Genomic DNA, 25,471 nt, shown 5'->3' with positions numbered 1-25,471 from the left:
ATATATATATGTATATATATATGTATATATATATATATATATATGTATATATATATATATGTATATATATATATATATGTATATATATATATGTATATATATATATATGTATATATATATATATATATATATATATATATATATATATATATATATATATATATATATATATATATATATATATATATATATATATATATATATATATATATATATATATATATATATATATATATATATATATATATATATATATATATATATATATATATATATATATATATATATATATATATATATATATATATATATATATATATATATATATATATATATATATATATATATATATATATATATATATACATCAATATGATTATATGTATAACCGCCAAATATGTCCAAATCACCATACTTGATGGATTGAAAGGGGGTTAAAGTTAATGTGGCGGATCTAAATCTGAAGTGAAAAAAATTGGTGCATGGGAAACAAAAGGTTGGCCACCCCTGCTGTAGTTCATCTTCTTTTAAAAATGATCCAATAAGTTCTTCCAGATTAAAGAAAAAATCTCCATGATTTTCCTTATGTTCTTCCACTTCTTTATCTAACTTATTTAAGAATCTTTCCCCATGAATTGCACTTGTAACCTGAAGAATTTTCTTAATTTTCCCATCAATCCCTGGGGGTGTAAATAAAGTAATTTAGAACTTCATTTCACATAGGTTTCCATTATGCATTAACATTTTCTTAGTTCAATTAATTCATTGGTACTTTTATAAATGTTATTGCATGTGTAATGGATAATTTTCAACTTTTCATCATTTTAAGATAAGGTTCAGATATTCCGTCTTAGCCAAGATGTGGCTGTAATTGGAGGCATTGTAAATGTTATAGATGCTGTCTGAGAAAATATCTGGTAGTAATTTTAGTATTCTAGAAGCATTTTAAACGTTACACTCCCATCAATGGCTGTTCAGATGCAATCAAGCAATACTTCATCATTTTGCCGTAACAACTAGAGTTCCCTTAGATTTTCATTCTTAATCCATTCTCTCAATACATCCATAATGTCAACCAACCTGACTAATTTTTTTTACTTAAACATGGAAATATTGCCTACCATTGAATTCTATCAAATACTTTTCCTAGGTCTAAAATTATCAAAAGTATTATTACCTTCCAGCCTCTTTTCCATTAACTTTTTTATTATAAAAACCAAATTACTCTACCTCTTCTTCCTCAAATAAAACCATATGGCCGTTTAACAATCTTCACAATTTCTCATAATCTCTGGGCAAGTATTCTTTCATAAACCTTCAACATATTTTCTGTTTGTGTAATTCCTTTATAATTACCCCACTGTATACCATCCCCCCTCTACTTAAATATTTCTACCATCAGTTTCTTCCCAGTTATTTAACATTATTTCCTCTCCTCATATTACCCACCCTTAACAGTTCTAGTACCCATTCTTCTCCCTCTTTATCATGTACCTTCAATAGTTTCATTTGGACCCTTAATGGACTTGATGCTTCATTATTCTTTACTTTCATATTGAAAAAAATTTACTGGTCTTCAGCATTGATTATATAGAACTGTTGAATAAAAACATGTCTCATTATTGTCATGACTAATTTTGTGTTTCTGTTGTTCTAGGTTAACACATGACTTTGATTTCAAGTTCATGATGAAGGTTGATGATGACACATTTGTCAACATTTCCAACCTAAAGATATTAATGGACACTGAAAATGACAACTCCCCTAAGATGTGGTCACATTTTCATCACCATAGATCAGTTCCACTGTATGGAAAGTGGGCAGATGCAAAATACTCATCTTTAAGCTATCCAAGTTTTCCTTCAGGGGCAGGGTATCTCATGACAGGTAAGTTGAGATTTTTCATTTTTGAATCCTCTTAAGTACTATTCTTTTGCTAGGCAATTTAGAATTTCTCTTGTAAGGGGAAATTTACTATTTATTGTTAAGCCCAGTACACACTATGATTCATGTATCAGCCTCATGGTGCAGTAATGGTGTTGAAAAAAATTACTAGGGGCCAAACTGTACTGCAACGTTACTCACTTGTTTTCGTCCGCTAGCTGTCCAATTGCAGTTCAGCTTTCACTGAGAGAGGAGGTATGCCAATAATCTCTACCAGGAGACTATACTGTTATTATTACTGTATTTAAATTATTATTATTATAATTATTATTATTTCCTAAGCTACAACCCTAGTTGGAAAAGCAGGATGCTATAAGCCCAAGGGCTCCAACAGGGAAAATAGCCCAGTGAGGAAAGGAAATAAGGAAAAACTAGAAGAGAATTTGAAGAAAAATATCAAAATAAATCTTTCATATATAAACTATATAAACTTGATAATACCAAGAGGATAAAAACTTCAAAATAACAAGAGGAAGAGAAACAAGATAGAATAGTGCCAATTGTACCCTCAGTAAAATTGTTTAATTGATATTATTAAAAGTATATTTTTATGATTAGAATTAGTATTAAAATAAAATGAAAGTTGTTCCTTGTACACTGAATGGAAGACCGCTTTAGCCATTAGGCCTGAAGAGCTGAGCAAACATTCCTACAACTTTGAATGCTGACGCAACAGTGAGCAGACACGGAAATCGGGATGGCCCATCAACACGCCGGTGGTACGATTTTGTGTTGAAATAAGTAGTTTTTCAACGCATCCATTCAGTACCGCGCACATCATGAATCATAGTGTGTACAGCGCTCTAAAGAGATAACCATAGAGTATTTCAATTTAACTCGCCTTACTTCCTCCTCAAAGCTGTTTCATATTAAAGTCTGACATTGAAAATTAGAATTTTAATAATAAAAATAATTATTTCAGTACTCACCTACAGTTCATATGGCTTCCTCTGAAGATCAAATGTGTCGATGTTTATTATTAAAAAAAAATTTTAAGTTAATATTTTCCTTCCATCCCATTGCTTCATCCTCCTATGGCCAAGTATATAGCATTAAAAGCATACCCATGCCATGTGGGTATGCTTTCAGTATACAAAGTTGAATTGAATTCAACAACCGTTTGACATCATAATCAGTGGCTTAAAGGATATCAGTGAGCACTGAAAAAAATCATTATCAAAACTCCATTTATTTCAATGAAGCTCACTTGAGGTGCATCTGGCGGAATTAAACTGACAAGAAACTTAACAAAAACTTGCCCCAATCAACCTGACAAGGCTCACCTTAAATTTTCGGTATCTTAAGGATTGTCACTGAAAAATGTAAGGAACTCCTTTCACCTTTTGCAATATGAGATGCCAAATTAAAAAAGACTGGATGAGCAATGGCCATGAGAGCAGTCAAACCAATATAAACTTTAGTGTCTGCTAATCAATACAAATTACCCAATATCCTCTTCCAAAATGGTTAAGGGAAGCGACTCTGTCCCATTTAAACAATGTTATTTTGAGGTCATTTAAAATTTAATTTACTTTTGTTCCAACACGGAGTACTTACCTCGAACTACTTTCTTAGGAGTATCTGGGATCTCCTCCCAACCGACCAGAATTTTGTGTAGTTTACCCTACCTCCGTTTTCTATGCTGGGGGGGACCTCTGGCAGAGTGATACACGCCATGAGGCGACCCGCGGTCGGAGAGCGTGCTCGCTCAGGTCTCGACCTCCAGTAAGTTTTCTGGTCGTGTCGTGATAACATCTCGCCGCGCTCTCCTTACCCAGTGCGACCCTTTGTGTCCCACGCGGTCCCCACGTGGTCCTCTTGTGTTCATACCTTACCTTATCCTACCCTTTCCCTCTGTGTTCCTGTGTCTTGTGGTGCTTTACTATTCTATTGGAGCATCCCCGTCGTTGCCCCGGGCCTATGGCCGGTAAATCTTCTGGGGCTTTTCTGTCCAAGCCAAAAGTCGACCCCCACTCCTTGTGTTCGTCGTGTAGGGGTAGTGTGTGTTCCCCTGCAGCCACGTGTCCGGAGTGTGAATCCCGGAATGAAGTCCAGTGGGTGCGCTATGGCACCAAAAAGAAGAAGGCTACAAGAGGTTGCCAAAGAAGCCAAGCATGGCCTCGCCTCTTGCTTCGCCCGATGCCTCTTCAGAGAGAGCTTCTCTGCCGGCTTCCCCTACCCAGAGTAGGGGACGAGGTAAGTCTGTTGCGGGTAAGCGGCCCATTGCTCTTCCCCAGGAGTCCGTGATGCCTGTTGGTGGGGATGTAGTGTCGGTTCAGGCAAGTGGGGGGCTTAAGGGAGGGACGGGAGTGTGTTAGGAAGACGAGTGCCTGGTGCCAGCAGGTCCCATCTCTACCGACGATCCTATGTTTGGGAAGGCTGCCATAAACTCTTCCCCCGCTTCGTGGATCTGCGTTTCAGATACGTCAGCGGCCGGGGGGAGATGCTGAGATGGAGGATTCACCGAGATCGGACCCCCCTCGCGTGGGCGCCACCAAGGACACCCTCCAGGTCACCCATGAGACTGGAGGAGGAGTTCGACACCCGTAAGAAAGTGCCTCACTCTCCCCCGGCGCCCTCAGCAACGCTCCCGCCCGTCTTTCTCTAGCCTTCTTCATCAGCGGACCGGCATGAAGAACCACCAGCAACGTGGGACGACTCGGACCGATCAGCACGTTCGTACCAGTCTTCGGTCTCCTCTTTTGGGTCAAGGTCCGAGGGACTCGAAGAGGTGACGAGACAGATCCCCGAGGAGGAGGTCCCGTTCCCGATCTCGCCATGCCAGGAGGCGTTCCAGATCCCCCAGGAGGAGACACAGGAGAAGCCGCTCGTCAAAAGAAGAATGGGTGCGTGTCACCATCCCACGCAGTCACCTCTTAGGAGCTTCAGCAGCCCCGAGTATCTCTGGCTGGCTCCTGAGAGCTCTTTCTCCATCCTCGAGGTACGGCTCCTCCAGCAGACCCAAACATCGGCAGAAGTCCTCGCTTCAGGTCTCGGTTGACAGGCATAAGCCCGCGAAGGTTCCGACTTCATGCGCACAGCGGAGAGAGTCGCCCATTCGGACTGGCAGCCTCGTCCCAGCCCACGGCTCTTCAAGCGAACGCCCTGAGCGTAAGAGTTATCCAGCTAACACGGGGAAGTCCGCAGCCACGTGGATCCCTGCAGGAGGTGGTAGGCCCATGACGGCTACCCTCGTCCCAGCGGGGCTGCCCGCTCAACGAGTCGAGCCGCCGAGAGTTCTCCACGAGAGGAAGATGCCTCCACCTCAAGCGGAGCCCTCCGCCTTAGACGTTCCTACTCAGGCAGAGGACCACTCAGCCGAGGCCCTCGTCGATAGCGGAGAATGTTCAACGGACGAGGTCTCCACTTATAGGAAGGTCCTGACCCTCATCAGGCGCCATCATAGGCTGGATGAGCCGAAGCCTGGCTCTCCGGCCTTAGCAGGCTGGTAGATAACCCTGTGTAACAGAGGCCTTCGTTGGCTCTTCCCCTGGTGAGGGACGTTAGGCTGGGTATGGACCACATAGATAAGTTTTCATAGCCAGCCAGGCGGACGCTCCCAGGAATCATAGCTCCTCCAAACTCCTCCAGGGGCTTAAGACACAAGCGTTTTTATCTCCCGGAGGGACGCCGCAGAGGTCCCTGTACGGTCAAGCCAGCAATCGCCATCCTTAATCAGGGAGCCGCTGAAGACAGGGCTTCCTCTGCTCCAGTATGTTTTTCTCCGACGGAAGTCTCCATGATGGAGGACATGGCCCTGGATTTGGCGTACGTCTCATCATGGTTAGACTGGTGGGCCTTCATGTTGGTAGGTTTTCAGGCCTCCCCCGACTTCTCCGTCCCCGAGAACCAGACCTTACTGAGGGAACTAATTAGCTCAGGAGGGAAGGCTCTCAAGTTCCTATCGTACCAGTCCCTCTCGCTGGCAGCCAACTGGATCCTGCGGAAGAGGGACACAGTCCTGAGTAAGTTGGTCAGGAGACTGCCAGACAGAGAAGCAAGAGCCTTAAGGAACTTGCCCCTGTGGGGCAACTCGGTGTTCCCCCTGAAGGCAGTGGAAGAGACGGTGGAGAGGGTCAGGAAACTGAAGGATGTGGGAGAACCCAGACCCCCTCCAGCAAGACGGCCGGCCCATAGGAGAACCTCTTTGGATGTCTCTTATCCTCCTCGCGCCTCGCCGATCCAGCCCAGAAGGGACGCCCCGTCGGTGTCATGGCACCAGCCCTCGCAGCCCTCCCGTAGAGGTACTTTGACTCCTCAAGCGAGCTTCAGACCATCCTACTCTAGCTCCAGGAGAGGACGTTCCAGCCGCGCCTCTCGAAGGAGATAGGATGGAAGGCCCCCTACTCCTGCCGAAGCCTCAGGTAGGGGGATGCCTCAATCACTCTTGGCAAGCATGGCGGAACCACGGAGCGGATCCGTGGACCGTAACAGTGCTGAAGGAAGGGTACAGGTTGCCCTTCCTAGCGGAGGCGCCCCCTCTCATCCCGGACCAGCAGGCAGAGTGGTTGGCGCCCAAGGACCCCTTGAAGAAGACAGCGTTGCAGGAGAAAGTTTCGGCCATGCTCGCGAAAGGGGCAGTAGAACCTGTCAAGAATCCAGGATCGGGGTTCTACAGCAGGCTCTTCCTGGTGGAGAAAGCGACAGGGGGCTGGAGACCGGTCATAGACCACTCAGCCCTCAACAAGTTTGTGTGCAAGACCGACTTCAAGATGGACACCCTGAAGTCGGTCTTAGCGGCCTTGAGGGAAGAGGAGTTCATGATGTCCATAGACCTCAAGGATGCCTACTTCCAGATCCCTGTCCACCCCTCCAGCAGGAAGTTCCTAAAGGTAAAATGGGGTACCCAGACGTTATAGTTCAGAACCCTCTGCTTCGATCTGTCGACAGCTCCTCAGGTCTTCACGAGAGTCTTCGCAACAGTTTCAGTCTGGCCACACGAACAGGGCATCTGCCTGATTCGGTACCTAGACAACTGGTTGTTGCTTTCAGCCTCAGAGGGAGCACTGAAGGAGCAAGGCACGAAACTTCTGCGGTTCTGCAACGTCTTGGGTATCATCATCAACCTGGAGAAGTCTCAGCTGATGCCCTACACCAGGATGACCTACCTAGGGATGGTTCTAGACTCCCGGTTGGCGAGAGCCTTCCCCTCCGCGGAAAAAACTGGACAACCTAGAGCAGATACTCCGGCCCTTCCTGTCGGGCCAGCCCAGGAGAGCCAAGGATTGGCAAAGGTTGATAGGCCATCTCGTGTCGTTGGAAAAGTTAGTCCCCCAGGGGAGGCTCAAACTCAGGGGAGGCTTAAACTCAGGGGCATGCAGTGGAACCTGAAGGAGCTCTGGAACCAGGGGGACTCCCCGCACAAGATAGTCCCGGTGTCCCCGGAGACGAAGGAGGTCCAAAAGTGGTGTCATGTCAGAACAAACACCCTCAAGGGAATGCCCTTCGCAGTCAATCCTCCGGAGATGCTGCTGTTCACGGACGCATCCAAAGAGGGATGGGGAGCCCATCTTCTCGACAAGGCAGCAAAAGGAAAATGGGACTCCGAGGAGAGGAGCCGGCACATAAACGTGCTGGAACTGGTGGCCGTACAAAGGGCATGCCGAGAGTTCGTCCATCTACTCCGGGGAAACACCGTGGTTCTGATGTGCGACAACGCCACGGTGGTGGCCTACGTGAAGAAGCAGGGAGGACTGAAGTTGAGGGAACTGTGCAGTCTCACGACGGAATTCATGGAATGGGCAGAGGAGGAGCAGATCAAGATCACAGCCAGGTTCATTCCGGGAAAGAGGAACGTCTTGGCCGACGGCCTCAGCAGGATGGGTCAAGTTGTAGGGTCGGAATGGTCCCTACACCCAGGAGTGGCCAAGTGGGGCTTGCCGGTAATAGACCTCTTCGCCACGAGACTAAACGCACAGCTCCCTGTGTTTTGTTAACCTGTGCCAGATCCAACAGCAGCGTTCGAGGACGCCTTTCAACATCCTTGGGACAATCTTGACGTATACGCCTTCCCCCCCTTCGGAATGCTCAGGCAGGTCCTCAACAGGGTGAGGCGGGCGGACAACCTGTGGATGACTTTGGTAGCGCCCTGGTGGCCGGAGAATGGTTCGCATACCTAAAGGAACTGGCGTGCCTCCCGCCTTGGCCTCTTCCGGGCAGGCCAGACCTTTTTCGGCAGCCTCACTTCCAAAGGTTTCACAAAAACCCTCGGTCCTTCCACCTTCACGCGTGGAGGTTATCGAGCGTCTCCTGTGGAAGGAAGGATATTCGTCGAAGACCGCAGAGAGGATGTCAGGCTACCTAAGACGGTCGTCGGTCGTGGTATACCAAGCGAAGTGGGCTACCTTTACAAAATGGTGCTCCTCGAAGAACATTAGGCCATTAGGGTCCTCCATTCACGAGATAGCAGACTTCCTGGTCTATCTTAGGGACGAAGTGGGCACGTCCATTCCAGCCAACAAAGGAGACCGAGCGGCGTTGGGCCAAGTCTTTCTCCTAAAGGGCATCGACCTAGGTGCTTCCAGGCATATCTCGATGCTCATCAAGAGCTTTGAACAGTCATGTCCCCCCCAGGCCACTAGAGTGCCCAAGTGGGATGTGAGTAGAGTGCTGAAGATGCTATCAGAACCTCCCTTCAAGCCTCTCAAGGATATCCTGGACAAGGAGCTCACCCTCAAGACGGTCTTCCTGTTAGCCCTTGCTTCGGCAAAAAGAGTAAGTGAGCTTCATGGGCTTTCTTAGGAGGTCTCTCACTCGAAGGGGTGGCAAGAAGCTACCTTCAGGTTCTTACCCACCTTTGTGGCCAAAACTCAGAACCCAGCTGTTCGGGACCCTAGGTTTGAGGGGTTCTCAGTGCCAGCAATCTCGCGGACGGACAACCCGAGGGACTTGCTACTGTGCCCAGTCAGGGGAGTACGGAAGTACCTAGAGAGGACGGCCAGACTTCACCCCGAGACTAAGAGTCTGTTCGTCTCCTCAGGACTGGTGAAGAAGCCTATATCCAAGAATACGGTGTCCTTTTGGCTGCGACAGGTAATCATGAGAGCCTACGATAGTTCAGGAGTCAACCTTCCGGGGAAGCCTAGACCCCATGACATTAGAGGCCTGAGTACTTCGTTGGCCTTCGAGAGGAACATGGCAGTGGGCCAGATCCTGAGGGCAGGTATGTGGTCAAGACAATCCACCTTTACGGCTCTCTACCTAAAGGAATGTTAGAGAAAATCCTTGGATGGATTCTCTCTTGGTCCCGTCATTTCTGTGCTCCAGAAGATTTAAAGGTGTAGCCCCGGCGAAGCTGTGGGTGGTAAGTCCAAGAGACACAGGTTCCTTCCTTACCCTTTTTCCCCCCGATCACCTTCCCCTTCATGACCCTTGATTCCTTCACCTTCTATGGGATGCACTGTCAGTGAAAGAATACGTCTCCAAGGATTTTTACATAGGTGAGTTACTTAGACACTAAGATAGTTTTTTGCGTAGTTTCCCTATTTCTCGTTTTTCTATTTGAGGTCAGCAGAACCTAGCCTCCTATCTAGGTGCCTCTTTTCTCTTTGTCGATGGTCTCTAGGTCCAGAAGGCCACTCCCACTTCTTAAAGTATAAGTCTCCTAAGAAAGTAGTTCGAGGTAAGTACTCAGTGTTGGAACAAATCACAAATTTTAAGTAATTTGTATTTTTCCTAACATTACTTACCTCGAACTACTTTCGGGTTATGGCCCGCCCATCCTGCCCCGAGTGCCTTACAGGACTTCATAGAAACCTATCTAGCTAAAACTTACTGGAGGTCGAGACCTGAGCAAGCACGCTCTCTGACCCCGGGTCGCCTCATGGCGTGTATCACTCCGCCAGAGGTTTCCCCGCATAGAAAACGGAGGTAGGGTAAACTACACAAAATTCTGGTCGGTTGGGAGGAGATCCCAGATACTCCTAAGAAAGTAGTTCAAGGTAAGTACTGTTAGGAAAAATACAAATTACTCAAAACTTTTGATTTTTGTTTCTCAACCAGTTTTCATCATTTGAAAAGCATTTTAAAGATAATTTTAATAGCTAAATTTTTATAGAACAGATTTTCTCTATCAGTTTAATTTTTTATATATATTTTTTTTTTAAATATTGGCAATGTTTTTATAAATTGCCCTTTTTCATATATAAGTTTCAATACTTTTGCAAATCACTTCTATAACTTTTAGATTATGACAAATTTGTATTTTTTCCTGACGATATAGGGGTATTAACTGAAAGGATAAGCCATTAAAATTCAGCGAGGGTTAACTACCCTTCCCGCTAGTTAGCCACCCCTCCCCCTCACACACCTGTGATTGAAATCACTTTGCTTGGAGGTAGGACTTCAAGGGGGACAGGGTTGGTGGACAAGTATGTATAAATAGCTAAGGTTTGTATTGTTAAGAAAAATACATATTACCTCTGAATTTGTCATTTGTTCCATAACTGGAATACAAACAAATGCTTTTTATAGAGGTGACTCACCCATTAGGAGGGTGGATGTCCCTGCCAATCTGGCTTTTAGGCTTTACTAGAGGTAATCCCTATTGTGCAGAGATTAGTGTGACAATGAGACCCTAACACCTCGATAAACCTGCTAAGCATGGTCTGTTGCCCGTTGTAATAGTTCGTATGGGGATCCATCTAGGGACTAAAGAACTTGAACCACGTGGCATGGGGGAGGTCTCACTTCTGACTGAGGACAGGTAAATTCATAACTTCGCATGAGGATGATGAGGAAATGCCCATTCCTTTCAGTTTAAAGGCGAGACTCAAGGTTGAGAGATAGCCTTCAACCGTTGAAACCACAAGATGCATTTACTCCCTCAATACACGAGAAATTCCGCTATTGTTGGAATAGTAGTATTGAATGGATTGAGATCCCTTCTGCGGAACCAATCACAGAAGACGTTCCACTTCATCTGGTAGAATGAAGCTGATGACTTTCGCAGCCATCCAGATATTCCCTTCGCGACTTGTGAAAAGCCTCTCTCAGAGAGATGCTGTATAGTCTCCAGGCATGAAGGCGTAGCGAAGCTACTGCCTTGTGGAAATGTTGACGTGGTTATCTGAGTAGATTGTGTCACGGAGGAAATTCTCTTAGGGGTCCCGTCAGGAGCAGCAGAAGGTCCGGGAACCATTCCGTGTGATGCCATAGTGGAGCTATGAGGGTCATTGACAGATTGACCAATATTCTGGTCTTGTTGAGTACTCTTCTCATAAGACAAAACAGTGGGAATGCATATACGTTGATGCTGTCCCACCGTTGTGGGAATGCATCTTGTACTGGGGAGCAGTACAACGGGAGCCTGAAGTTCAGGGCCATCGCAAACAGATCCACAGTCTGGGAATTCCACAAAGTCCAGACTTTGTTGGCTGCTAGATGATCCAAAGACCATTCGGAGCCCACTATCTGCGATGCTCTGCTCAGATTGTCAGCGAGCACACTCCTCTTGCCTGGAATAAAGCGAGCTAATAGTTAGACCGAGTGAACTTGTGCCCATCTCACTATCTCTACTGCTAGATGGGATAGGGGCTGTGCAAAAGTACCTCCTTGCTCCTTGATGTAAACCACTACCATGGTGTTGTTGCTCATCACCACCACTGAGTGAACCACCAGGAACTGGTGGAACTCTTGAAGGGCCAGAAAAAATGGCTTTCGTCTTTAGTAGATTTATATGAAGGTACTATTCGGACTCTGACCAAAGGTCTAAGGCCTTGTGGTGCAGCACGTGGGACCCCCCTCCCGCTTCTTTTGATGCATCCGAGAACAGCATCAAATCAGGAGTAGGGATGAGAAGATCGACACCCTTCAGCAGATTCCCATCTGTCAGCCACCATTCGAGATCTGTCTTTTCTTCTGATCCCGTGAGAATCAGAGTGTCCGGTGAATCGAAGGCCTGATTCCAATTGAATTTCAGACGCCACTGGAGAGATTGAATCCCGAGGCGACCGATGGGAACTAGACAGGCCAAGGTGATAGATGTCCAAGGAGACATAGCCCCTTTTGGCAGAGAGTTATTCTCGTTTGATTTCTCAGCCTTGCTATCCTGTCGTCTGATGGGAAGGTTTTGTGTTAATTGGTATCTAATACCATGCCCAGGTATACCACACTATGAGTTAGAAGCAGGGAAGACTTCTCGAGATTACCATGATTCCCAGATCTTGGCAAAGTCTTGGAAGTTTGTGTCGGTGCTGAAGAAGGGTTGCCACCAGGTCTGCTAGGATTAGCCAGTCCAGGTAACGAAGGAGACAGATGCCGAACCTGAGAGCCCAAGATGACACAAGGGCAAACCCTCTTGTGAAGACCTGAGGTGCTGTGGAAAGGCCAAAAGACAGCACCTTCATCTGGTATGTCTTGTTGTCGATGTTGAATCTCAGATACTTCCTTGACAGATGGATTGGGATCTGGAAGTATGTGTCCTTTAGATCCAGTGTACACATGAAGTCCTTTGGTCTTATTGCTAGACTAACCGTGTCTGCCGTCTCCATACTGAACGAAGTCTGTTCGACAAACTTGTTCAGAGCCGAGAGGTCAGTGACTGGCTCCAGCCTCCAGACAGCTTTTTCACAAGAAAAAGTCGTTTGAAGAAGCCTAGGGAACCGTCGGGACCTCCTGGAGAGAACCTTTCTCCAACATGGTCTGGACTTTGGCCCAAAGGGCATGCCCCTTTGCTGATCCCGTCGTAAAGGAGCTCACAAGCACTGGAATCTTGGTGAGTGGAGGGAGAGATGAAATAAATGGGACGCGATACCCTGAACGAATCACAGAGATTGTCCAAGATTCGGCGCTAAGCTGCATCCACCTGGTCCAGCTGCTTTGTAGGCATCCCCCTACTGGTGGACAAGCAGGGAGATGACCTCTCCTAGCATTTGCAGTTTTTACTGCCACCTCTCTGATGTTATCCTCCACGATTGGACTTGTTGCCTTTCCTATCCTTGAAAGGGATTCCAAGACACCTTCCCTTTCAAAACCGCTACCGTTTTAATAGTTGATGGTTTCGTAAGGCTGGTCTGTAGGGCCGAGCTGTTAGGGCCCCTAAGAAGGGGGGAACCTTGTTGAACTTCCACCACCTCTCTGCAGCCTGTTCAATGTTCCTTTGGCTCGAAGAGGAAGAGCCCCCTCATAGTCATGGAGGAGTTTCGGAGTCTAGCGATCTCAGCGTTAATGACCTGCTGGTGAAATCTCTGGGCCACCGCATCCCTTCGGGCAAAAGGCTGGTGTGACGTAGAATGTTGAGACGAGATCGGAGACTGAGGCGAAGGTCGGTAACGAGAGGAGACAGGAAGGACAGTTTATTCCGAAGAAGAAGACTTAGGAGGCGAAGAGGTGAAAGGACTCTTGCCACCGACACGATGATGTTTGAGCGTGGGATCGGCAGGCTGATCAACAGCAGGTCTCTGAAGAGGAGACTCTATGTGAGATACTTTACTGGAAAGGGAAACATCGGAGAGACGTGCCTCGGTCTTTGCTCTCCTGTCAACTGCAAGCGATTCTCGCGATGGCTAGGCGATCTACGAGCTGACAGGACAGTTGCCAATTCTCGTGTTGAAGGTTGATGGTAAACCTGACGAGCTGGAGAACATCAAGCAGATGCCTGACAAGACGGAGAACACTGCCGATGAACTGCAGCTGGGAGCTCAGGCGTAGAAATGTGACCCTCGTGAGGCGATACATAGGAAGAGATCGAGAATGAACCGAAGTTCGTTGAGGAAAGCCCAATGACGGAAGCGAAGGTTGGGAACCAAAAGAGGCAGGCTGGGCAGATTGCTCCAAAGAGGTAGACTGCGGAGGCGAAGATGTGAAGAGGCGTCTTTTCGCCGACGGAGCAGGAGCACCCTAAAGGCAAAGAGGAGGACAAACACTTCTGCCACCAACCTGACGTCAAACAGCAACCGATGGCTCAGCAAGCTGACTGTCAGCAGGTCTCCGAAAAGAATCCCTCTATGGGAGCCCCTTCACTAGAAATGGGAGCCCTCGCAAGAGAGATAAGAGATAATGAAGGGAAGGGAAAGAAATTCAACCCCTGGAGGCAGACCTCCAAGTAGCACTCTTTGCTTCCCATCAACAAGTCTTGTTCAGTTGAAGGTCTGCATCGGGCATTACCTGCGAAAACGTAGCAAGAGCTAGTTCTTCGAGGTTCGTGTGATGATCAGGAGCTGCCACAGGCGCAGAACGGGAAAGTGATGGCACAGTGACAGCAGATTTCCCCAGGACGGAAGGCATTGCTTTTCTACATCTGCTATCATATCCAAATGAAGAAGTACGGCATCGCTAACCAAGAGAAAAATAAAACAAGCTATGTAACAAAAAATTCCCCCTAGTCTGCGGACGGGAAAGGTGTCGACTAAGAGAACAGACACAAATTAAGGACTGCGCACTCCCTTCCCCAGCCGACATCCATGGGAGAAGGAGAGCGGTAGTTTAAAAGCTGTAACAACACAAGAATTACAATTAATTAATTCAGCTGAGAAAAATAACTACTCGAGAGAATTATAACCTTCCGGCGAGGAAGGGCACCCCAAAGAGACGAAGCTGAAAGTTAAATTACAACAGTCAGTTATAATATTAATTAATGAAGAAAGCATTCGGAAGCGCAATCTTACCCACAAACTGGAAAGGTCTTGACCCCGCGGAGTATACTGCCAGCTGCCCACAAGCGAGCGGTCGCACTCCCTTCCCTCCCTGCAAATTTTGCTAAGAACACATAGAGGAGAAGGCGGCGATAACAGCCAAATGGAGGAGTATCCCAACCATGACGATTCCCCTGCGGCGGCGGCCGAGTTGCATGGAAGGCCATCTGCTAACGGGAAGACCGATGACCAAGGAAGAAAGGTTGGAAGGGAAGGTTCTCCATCCTTGAGAACCTTCCGTACTATGCTATCTCACACACACAGCACGGCACTGAAAAGAACACTTACAACTTATATATAAAAACATTAAGTATGTTTTCATATATATAAGTTTAAAAGTTAAAGATAAATGGCAGTCCAAAAAAGGCAAGGAGGAAGAGCGGTGACAATCACTTTCCATCCGAGCCAAAAGCAAAGTGCACTCAATCACAGGTGTGCGAGTGGGAGAGGGGTAGCAAGCTACTAACTAACGGGATGGGTAGTTAACCCTCACTAAATTTTAATGGCTTGTCCTTTCAGCTTCGCCGAAAGTAATACCCCTATAAAGAGCGTTGGTTTGTATTCCAGTTATGGAACAAATGAAATTTCCCATCTGTTCATATATAAATTTGTCCATAAACAAAAAAGTAGTTTTGATTTTTCTCTGAAAATTTCATGTTTTGAGATATCGACTGTCAGTTTTTTTTTATAGAAATCGTCTGATTAACTTTAATTGTGATTTAGTTTGTGGTTTTAGGGGTAATTATACCTCACCCACCCATTGAGATACTACTCCTAAAGATTTATTGGATCATTTTACTGGCCACACAGTACTACATTGGATCCCTCTCTCTGGATACGGCTCATTTTTCTTTCCCTACATATACATTGAATAGTCTGACTTATTCCTTACACATTCTCCTCTGTCTCCCATACACCTGACAATACTGAGATTGCCAAATAATTCTTCCTCATTCAATGGGTCAACTAATGCAATGTAATTGTTCAGTGGCTACTTTCCTCTTGGTAAGGGTAATAGAGACTCTTTAGCTATGGTAAGCAACTCTTCTAAAAGAAGGACACTCCAAAATCAAACCATTATTCTCTAGTCTTGGGTAGGGCCATAGCCTCTGTACCATTATCTTCCACTGTCTTGGGTTACAGTTCTCTGGCTTGAGGGTACACTCGCGTATGCCATTTATTTTGTCTCTTCCTCTTGTTTTTATGAAGTTTTTATAGCTTATATATGATAGAGTAGTGATGACGGGTTTCCTGGCTAAGGGTACCACAATTACTAGGACTTGATATGTTTCACTACTGCGTAAATTGTGAGAATCCATCAAACTCAAAAGGTGCAGCTGACCAGAGGAGTCTGACACCTGCAAGACAATGCTTCAGTTCACAACTCACATACCACCCAGACAGAAGTGCACTCTTGTGGTTATAAAATTCTTCTGCACATGTCTTATTCTCCTGACCTGGCACCATCTGACTTTCACCTCTTTACAACCATGAAGTAATTTTTGAAGGGAACATGTTTTCTAAATGATGAGACACTGATTTCCAAGATGGGGTTATGGTTTGAGGCTCAACCTACTAACTTTTACAAAGTCTCAAGAGTTGCATAAAACGATGGGAAAAATACATAACCCTGGCTGGTGCCTATGTAGAGAAAGACTAATATGTGTTCCAAGTTTTGTCTGTCTGTTGGAAGTGGGTCAGGGGGGAAATTTTTAATAAATGCCCCTCATACATGCTATATGTACTAAATGCCTACACATGAGTAAGATAGTACTAGTATAATATATTCATGTCTCATTTTCTTGCAAATTTTACACTTTATGCATAATTATTTAGTTACAAGTCTCTCACATTTTGCATCGTTCAGTATAACTATAACATGAGAAAGATAAATAAACAAAGAAATTTGATAAATATAATTTTGAGAAATGCAAGACATGATCAAAAGGAATGAAATATGTTCTTTAGCATCAGCCTTGATGAAGAAAATGTTTCACATGAAGTTTATGGGAGACTACAATAAGTATCTTTACCTAAAATTCTTGAAGAAAAATTGATTATTCACATACACTGATAAGAAAAGGGCTGGGTAAGCAACCAGATGCGAATATGTAAATATAAGAAAAGGACGTTTAGCCAGAAAAGTGTTTTCATAAAACATAATAATTGAAACAACAAATATAGACATTCTCCTAGCCAAAAATGCAATAATCTGAATTTCCAAAATTCCAAGTAGAGGTCGAGAGTCGTACCCCTTAAACTAGAACATCCTCTGCAGCTACCATGGGACATAATGCCTAGCAATCTCCTTTAGAAAATCAGGATTCTCTTGAATAGTGCTTAGCAAAAAATTATTTAGTGTGCCACTGAGCTCCTACCAATACCCTCTCCATTGGAAGACTCCTACAAATATTAAGTGTAGTAGCCTACTCCTTATATCATGAATCCTAACTTCAGATACCTGACCTGATCAGAATTCAATTCAATGTGAGCTTCAGTTACTAATTCTTCAATAAAGGACTTTGTATTCTTTGAGAGGGTTTCTGGTACCCAACCCCCACAAAACAAATGATTAACATGCTTTATCCGCCTTGCCTAAATAAAACTTGACTACCCTAAACGGATACAAGAACCTATTCTCTGAAGTGCTACCAACCTTATTATCTAATGAGGTAATGTGGAAAAAATAGACTTTCTGTCTTGAAAACATTGTTCAACCCCTGTATTTGACTCCCCAGTTATGGACCCATGGGCAGCATGTGAAGATGCCTTCTAACACCCAATGGACAACCTGGACATCCAAATTTGTCAAGAGGCTGTTGAAAACATTGGGTAACAGTAATGACCCTGATAGCTCCCAAATGGCCACACCCAATGGAATTCAGATCTGCTGATGCTCCTCATTGAAGTACCGAGAGAACTACAGTAATCCTTTGGCCCACCCTCCTCTGAGAATCCCACCTTCAGAGGTATCACAACTTGGCTTGCATTTCACAGCATCTCCGAGCAAAAGGCTTTTCGCGAGGCACTGCATAGATATCTGGATATAATACCTGCAAAAATCCTCTCCAGCTTTCTACCAGGGATCTTCTTTGATTTGTGTCCTAAAATGGATTTTTTCTCCAGTAGCAGCCTCTTTGCAACTGACTGCTGATTTCTTTGTCTTCCTTCGTTAAGAGAAGCTCCTGTCTCAGCATTTTTATTAATAAAAGGATGAGATTAACCATCCCAATAAGTCAAACTTGACTCTTATGAAGCTGCCCCCTAGTCTCAGCTGTTAAAAGAATATTGCTCAGCTCAGCCTTTAGCTAGGTCTACAGACTGCAGGGCTTACTGTAGACCTTTTATCATGGAAATGGTCAATGCTCATTAGGCATTTCGAACAGTCCTACCCTCTTTGGGAGCTCAGCCCCCCTAGGTTAGGATGTACCCGAATCCTCAGCTCTTGTGTTGCCCCATATGAGCCTTTGAGACATGTATCAGACAGATTTGACCCTCAAGACTCTTCTTGCTAGCTTTAGTTTCAGCAAATTGAGTAGCCGAGCTTCATGGTATTAAAAACTCATATCAGCCCAATGAATAATTTTGTCAATTGAGAATAGCAGTTTTCTGTCAACCATTGCCATTCTAGTTCCTGAAAAATGATATGGAGAGATAATCTACAAAGAGTGTTGAGAACATCTTGAGGAATTCGTTCTTCCTGACATTTCCTCTCTGACAGTGTTTCACCTACTGTAACTTGAACAAATCTCAGTGAAACATATGCTTGAATGTACAATGGTAGCTCTCCTCTCAACCCCAAATTATAAATGGTTTTAAGTATACCATGTCTTTATGCAGTATCATATGCCTTTTCAAATTGTTACATGGTGCTGTAAAGAAGCAAAGGCTTCCCAAATAGAAAACTCAAGTCATACCAGCACGTTAAGCGGAGAGTATTACATTTTCCTAAAACAATACTGGATAAGAGATAAAATATCTTTCTTCGCCAGGTACCCTATCAGTCTTGCATATCTAGGGGATGGAAGTTCATATTTGAAGGATCCATTTGTTGGTCAGTTGGTTAGCCTCCTTAGGAATATTAAGAAAGTATAATAGGTTGGAAAGAAAAATTACATTCTCCATCATGGATACAGCCAGAGTATACTTCCCAGATGGTCCACTCCATACCCTACTTGTGGGATAGCACCAAAACAGATATAGAGGCACAGCTGTAAGTTAAACCAGCCTGTTAAGAACTGGGACCAAAAAAATGTGGAATCATCCGTACCATATCTGTAATGATGGGCTACCTCAAGGATTGGATACCCTGGATTCTGATAACCCATCTTTGAAATGGCCGAGATTATCTGATACTCTCACACAACTTTGAATGCAAATACCTCTCTGCTGAGATCTCTTCTCCCATTCATCTAAGTAGGCTGTAATAACATGTGAAAATACCCATGGCTTTTTAAGAAAAAATAAAGAAATAAAAATATATCTAAAGATAAGGAAAATATTACTCAGAGTTAGAACAGCAAAGAAAGTTATTAAATTTAGAAGGGGTTGGAGTAATGTTGAGAAGAAGAAATAGAGGGAAATTTACTGTCTGATTGGGGAGAAGTTTCCCAAGATCAAGAGCCCTCTTGCTTGTCACAACGTTTCAACATGGAAATGATATTTCATGTTAAAGCCATAAAACTTTGTCCAGGCATTCTCGCGGTAATATGGGAGGGAGCGATGGGTCATGGGCGGCAGACACACGAATGTAACTGAAGCTGATCACAGGGAATTGCACCTTAAGTATGGGGTTACTAACCCCGGAGCCTTTTTATGACCTTCCAGCTTCGGTACTTTCCCTCCCACAGGGGGCTGAAGCCTTCTTAGCTTGACTTCCTGCACCTCAAAGACTAGGTATACCTAATCGGAGGCTACAATCTACACTCGATAAAAGGGGATTATTGTGAATAATCATGCCACTAATCAGAGACCAAGTGGATCTATTGCCGGTTTAGTCATAAAATGATAGTGTGCACCTACAATCACATTCTTGGTTCATTCCGTTATTAACACAAAGCTGATATCGTCCAATGAAACTAAAGAGTATGTGGAAAGATTAAATAACTTTAGATAGGATTCAACATGATGTTACTCAGTGCATCTAAAGACAAAGAGTGAAGAGTCTTTGATAAGAGGGTGGGCAGGGCTACTAGCTCTTGTTCACCACGTCATTGATTACCTTGTTAACAATTTGAATGACAATTTCAGCACCGCTGAAGACATTCCCTGTTTAAAAGCATGTTGGAACAAAATGGCCATGTGATTAGGAACAACTTGCTAAGCTACAATCCTAGTTGGAAAAACAGGATGCCATAAGCGTAAAGGCTCCTACTCAGAACAGCAACAACACCTTAACAAATATTTCCTTAATAAACTAGAAAAACTTTTAACAAAACAAGAGGAAGAGAAATTAGATAAAATAGTGTGCCCAAGTGTACCCTTCAAGCTAGAGAACTCTAACCCAAGAGAGTGGAAGACCATGGTACAGAGGCTATGGCACTACCCAAGACTAGAGAACGATGTTTTGATTTTGAAGTGTCCTTCTGCTAGAAGGGCTGCTTACCATAGCTAAAGTCTCTCTTCTACCCTTACCTAGAGGAAAGGAACCACTTGACAATTATAGTGCACTAGTTAACCCCTTGGGTGAAGTAGAATGGTTTGGTAATCTCAGTGTTGTCAGGTGTATGAGGACGGGAAAATCTGTAAAGAATAGGCTAGACTATTCGGGGTATGGTATGTGTAGGAAAAGGGAAAGTGAACTATAACCAGAGAGAAGAATCCAATGTAGTACTGTCTGGCCAGTCAAAGGACCCCATAACTCCCTAGCGGTAGTGTCACAACGGGTGGCTGGTGCCCTGGCCAACCTACTACCTACCCCTTAACCACTAGAGTCATCAATCTGGTCTTGTTTACTTACCAAGCTGGTTTTTTTTTCTTTTCTCTCTCAAGAAACAATATTTCAAAAACTTTCTTGACTAATAATTTCAGTAAATAGAATGTAATGTTAATGTCTCTTGTGTGTTTCAGGATCTTTAGCACAAATTTTAGCTCAGGCTGGATCATACATGACTTCTTATGCTGGTGAAGATGTTAGCATGGGTATCTGGATTTCATCTACCGTAAATAATGCTGCATTAATTGATGTGCCATGCTGGCTTCCACGTCCAGAATGTCAAGAAACGATACTAGTTTCTCAGTTATCGCCAATTGATATGCTGGAAATATGCAAAGATAATTTATAATCAGAAAATTTATTAAAGTTTATACTAGATATTGGGAGATTTTATTTATTACCATCATTAATATAAAAAATAAAGGCAGAAAGGGCTTTGCCAAAAGGAATAATAATGAAAATCTGCAAGGGTTTGAACTTTTCAAACCAACTGGATCAGGGTGAAAATGCATCTGATTTATACTAAATAAATAATTAAAAATCTTCTATAATTTATTGATTTATATTATAACAAACACACACTGTCAAAATTTCGCAGCACTGACCAAAGGGATTAGTTCTTAAAAATAAAAGTTTGACCTACAATATAAAATTAATTGCAATTCTTAAAATTTATTGATTTCATAATCTCAAAATGTTATTTTTATTAATAAAATAAATTTTTGAATATACTTACCCGATAATCATGTAGCTGTCAACTCCGTTGCCCGACAGAATTCTATGGAGGGATACGCCAGCTATCACAATACTAGAAGGGGGTGTACTTACCAGCGCCACCTGTGGCCAGGTACTCAATCATTTGTTGTTTACACCTCCTCAATTATTCCTCGGTCCACTGGTTCTCTCTGGGGAGGAAAGGGAGGGTCGATTAAATCATGATTATCGGGTAAGTATATTCAAAAATTTATTTTATTAATAAAAATAACATTTTTCAATATTAAACTTACCCGATAATCATGTAGCTGATTCACACCCAGGGAGGTGGGTGAAAACCAGTGTACATGATTAAAGGATAGCTAAGTATCCCCAAATTTCATATAACAGTTATCTCAAATAACAATGAAATAATAAGTACCTGGTAAGGAAGTCGAATAGAACCGTTACTCTGCCTTTTATTTAAAGTTCGTCTTCCTTACTGAGCGCAGCGTTCCTCTTGGAGGCTGAATCAACCCAAAGGTGCCAAAGTACAAGGGGTTGCAACCCTACTAAAGGACCTCTACCAAACCTTTAACCCAGGCGCTTCTCAAGAATGAATAGACCACCCGCCAAATCCAAGGATGCGGAAGGCTTCTTAGCCTACCGTAACAACCATAAAACAACAACAAAAGTATTCAAGAGAAAGGTTAAAAAGGTTATGGGATTATGGGAATGTAGTGGCTGAGCCCTCACCTACTACTGCACTCGCTGCTACGAATGGTCCCAGGGTGTAGCAGTTCTCGTAAAGAGACTGGACATCTTTCAGATAAAATGATGCAAACACTGACTTGCTCCTCCAATAGGTTGCATCCATAATGCTCTGCAGAGAACGGTTTTTATTAAAGGCCAACGAAGTAGCTACAGCTCTTACTTCGTGGGTCCTTACCTTCAGCAATGCAAGGTCTTCCTCCTTTAAGTGAGAATGTGCTTCTCTGATCAGAAGCCTTATATAGTACGAAAGCCCATTCTTGGACATGGGTCTCGAGGGTTTCTTGATGGCACACCATAAGGCTTCTGACTGTCCTCGAATAGGTTTAGACCTCTTCAGATAATATTTGAGAGCTCTGACAGGGCAAAGAACTCTCTCTAGTTCGTTACCTACCATGTTGGAAAGGCTAGGTATTTCGAACGATCTAGGCCAAGGACGTGAAGGAAGCTCGTTCTTTGCTAGGAATCCAAGCTGAAAAGAACATGTAGCTGATTCGGTTGTGAAACCAATGTTCTTGCTGAAGGCATGAACCTCACTGACTCTCTTAGCTGTTGCAAGGCAAACGAGAAAAGCAGTCTTGAGGGTAAGATCCTTGAAGGAAGCTGACTGGAGAGGTTCGAACCTAGATGTCATAAGGAACCTTAAGACTACGTCCAGATTCCAGCCTAGAGTGGAAAGACGACGTTCTTTAGACGTCTCAAAAGACTTGAGAATGTCTTGAAGGTCCTTGTTGGAAGACAGGTCCAAACCCCTGTGGCGGAGGACTGAGGCCAACATGCTCCTATACCCTTTAATCGTAGATGTTGAAAGGGATCTCTCATTCCTAAGATGAAGAAGGAAGTCAGCTATTTGGATCACAGAGGTATTGGTAGAGGATATTGAATTGGCTCTACACCAGCTTCGGAAGACCTCCCACTTAGACTGGTAGACTCTACGAGTGGAAATTCTTCTAGCTCTGGCAATCGCACTGGCTGCCTCCTTCGAAAAGCCTCTAGCTCTAGCGAATCTTTCGACAGTCTGAAGGCAGTCAGTCGAAGAGCGTGGAGGTTTGGATGCAACCTGTCTACGTGTGGTTGACGTAGAAGGTCCACTCTTAGAGGTAGAGTCCTGGGGAAGTCGACTAGCCATTGACGTACCTCTGTGTACCATTCTCTTGCAGGCCAAAGGGGAGCAACCAGCGTCAGCCGTGTCCCTTCGTGCGAGACGAATTTCTGCAGAACTTTGTTTATAATCTTGAACGGAGGGAAAGCGTACAGGTCGAGATGGGACCAGTTCAGAAGAAAAGCATCTACATGAACCGCTGCAGGGTCTGGAACAGGGGAACAATAAAGCGGAAGTCTCTTGGTGATGGAGGTGGCAAACAGGTCTATGGTAGGTTGACCCCACAACGTCCAAAGTCTGTTGCACACACTCTTGTGGAGGGTCCATTCCGTGGGAATGACCTGATTCCTTCTGCTGAGGCGATCCGCTGAAACATTCATATCGCCCTGGATGAACCTCGTGACCAGAGTGAGGTTTAGACCTCTTGACCAAATGAGGAGGTCCCTTGCGATCTCGTAAAGGCTCCTCGAATGGGTCCCTCCTTGCTTGGAGATGTAAGCCAAGGCTGTGGTGTTGTCTGAATTGACCTCCACCACTTTGCCTAGCAGGAGGGACTTGAAGTTCAACAGGGCAAGATGGACTGCTAACAGTTCCTTGCAATTGATGTGGAGTAATCCTTGTTCCTTGTTCCACACTCCTGAGCATTCCCGTCCGTCCAAGGTCGCACCCCAGCCCGAGTCCGATGCATCCGAGAAGAGATGAAGATGGGGGGTCTGGATGGCCAATGATAGACCCTCCTTGAGAAGAAGATTGTGCTTCCACCACCGGAGAGTGGTCTTCATCTCTTGGTTGATAGGGATAGAGACTGCTTCTAGAGTCGAGCCCTTGTCCCAATGAGCTGCAAGATGGAATTGAAGAGGGCGGAGGTGGAGTCTCCCCAGCTCGACAAACAGGGCCAGAGATGAGAGGGTCCCTGTGAGACTCATCCACTGTCTCACTGAGCAATTGCTCCTCTTCAGCATGCTCATGATGCACTGTAGGGCTTGGTTTATCCTGGGGGCCGATGGAAAAGCCCGAAAATCCCGACTCTGAATCTCCATTCCCAGGTACACAATGGATTGGGAGGGAATGAGTTGAGATTTCTCTAAATTGACTAATAGACCTAGGTCTCTGATTAGATCTAAAGTCCAAGAGAGGTTCTCCAGACAACGACGACTCGTGGAGGCCCTCAACAGCCAGTCGTCTAGGTAGAGGGAGGCTCTGATGTTCGATAAGTGCAGGAATTTCGCTACATTCCTCATCAGATGAGTAAAGACCATAGGAGCTGTGCTTAGGCCAAAACACAGGGCTTGGAACTGATAGACAACCTTTCCGAAAACGAATCTCAGGAAAGGTTGGGAGTCTGGATGAATGGGAACGTGAAAGTATGCATCTTTCAAGTCCAACGAGACCATCCAGTCCTCCTGTCTGACCGCTGCTAAGACCGACTTGGTCGTCTCCATAGTGAACGTCTGCTTGGTGACATACTCGTTGAGAGAGCTGACGTCCAGCACCGGTCTCCAACCTCCTGTCTTTTTGGCCACAAGAAAGAGACGGTTGTAGAAGCCCGGGGATTGATGATCCCGGACTATAACCACTGCCTTCTTCTGCACAAGTAGCGACACCTCCTGTTGCAATGCTAGCCTCTTGTCCTCTTCTTTGTAGTTGGGAGAGAGGTTGATGGGCGATGTGGTCAGAGGCGGTTTGAGGCAGAATGGAATCCTGTAACCGTACCTCAGCCAACTGACAGACTGTGCGTCTGCACCTCTCTTCTCCCAGGCTTGCCAGAAGATCTTGAGCCTGGCACCTACTGTTGTCTGGAGAATTTGAGAGTCAGTGCTTTCCCTTTGATGTCCTGGGTCCTTTCTTAGACTTGCCCCTGTGAGAGACTGGACGGGAGCTTCCTCGGCTGGGGGCTCTACCACGAAAGGGCGGTATGAACCTAGTGGCCGGGGTATCAGCCACTGGAGAGCGATAAGTCTTGGGGACAGAGGTGGTAACCTTAGACTTACGAGCCGATGAAGCTACAAGATCGTGCGTGTCCTTTTGTATCAGGGCAGCCGACAAGTCCTTAACTAGCTCCTCGGGAAAGAGGAACTTTGAGAGTGGAGCAAAAAGGAGCTGTGACCGCTGGCACGGTGTAATGCTGGCTGAGAGGAAGGAACACAGTTGTTCTCTTTTCTTCAACACCCCTGATACAAATAACGACGCTAGCTCACCCGATCCATCCCTGATAGCCTTATCCATGCAGGACATAATCAACATGGCAGAGTCTTTGTCCGCAGAAGATGTTTTCTTGCTGAGGGCTCCCAGGCACCAGTCGAGAAAATTGAACATTTCGAACGCTCTGAACAACCCTTTCAGAAGATGATCCAGGTCTGAGAAGGTCCAACAAACCTTCGAGCGTCTCATCGC

General features: G+C 44.8%; 1 protein-coding gene across 2 annotated transcripts in view; it reads left to right on the top strand.

The window, feature by feature from the left end:
* LOC137631830 (UDP-GalNAc:beta-1,3-N-acetylgalactosaminyltransferase 2-like) overlaps positions 1–20,891 on the top strand; it is an 85,054-nt gene extending 64,163 nt beyond the window's left edge. For both annotated transcript variants that reach the window (XM_068363835.1, XM_068363836.1), the window contains exons 7-8: positions 1,658–1,887; positions 20,646–20,891. In XM_068363835.1, coding sequence (XP_068219936.1) covers positions 1,658–1,887; positions 20,646–20,860 — 445 coding nt within the window. In that variant the 3' untranslated portion in view covers positions 20,861–20,891. The remainder of the gene's footprint in view (positions 1–1,657; positions 1,888–20,645) is intronic.
* Positions 20,892–25,471: the final 4,580 nt, after the last annotated feature.

The sequence above is a fragment of the Palaemon carinicauda genome, chromosome 40, assembly GCF_036898095.1.
Source record: "Palaemon carinicauda isolate YSFRI2023 chromosome 40, ASM3689809v2, whole genome shotgun sequence".
NCBI classification, from domain to species: Eukaryota; Metazoa; Arthropoda; class Malacostraca; order Decapoda; family Palaemonidae; genus Palaemon; species Palaemon carinicauda.
Note: the sequence above shows the minus strand (reverse complement) of the source record. Positions and strands in the feature narration are given on the sequence as shown.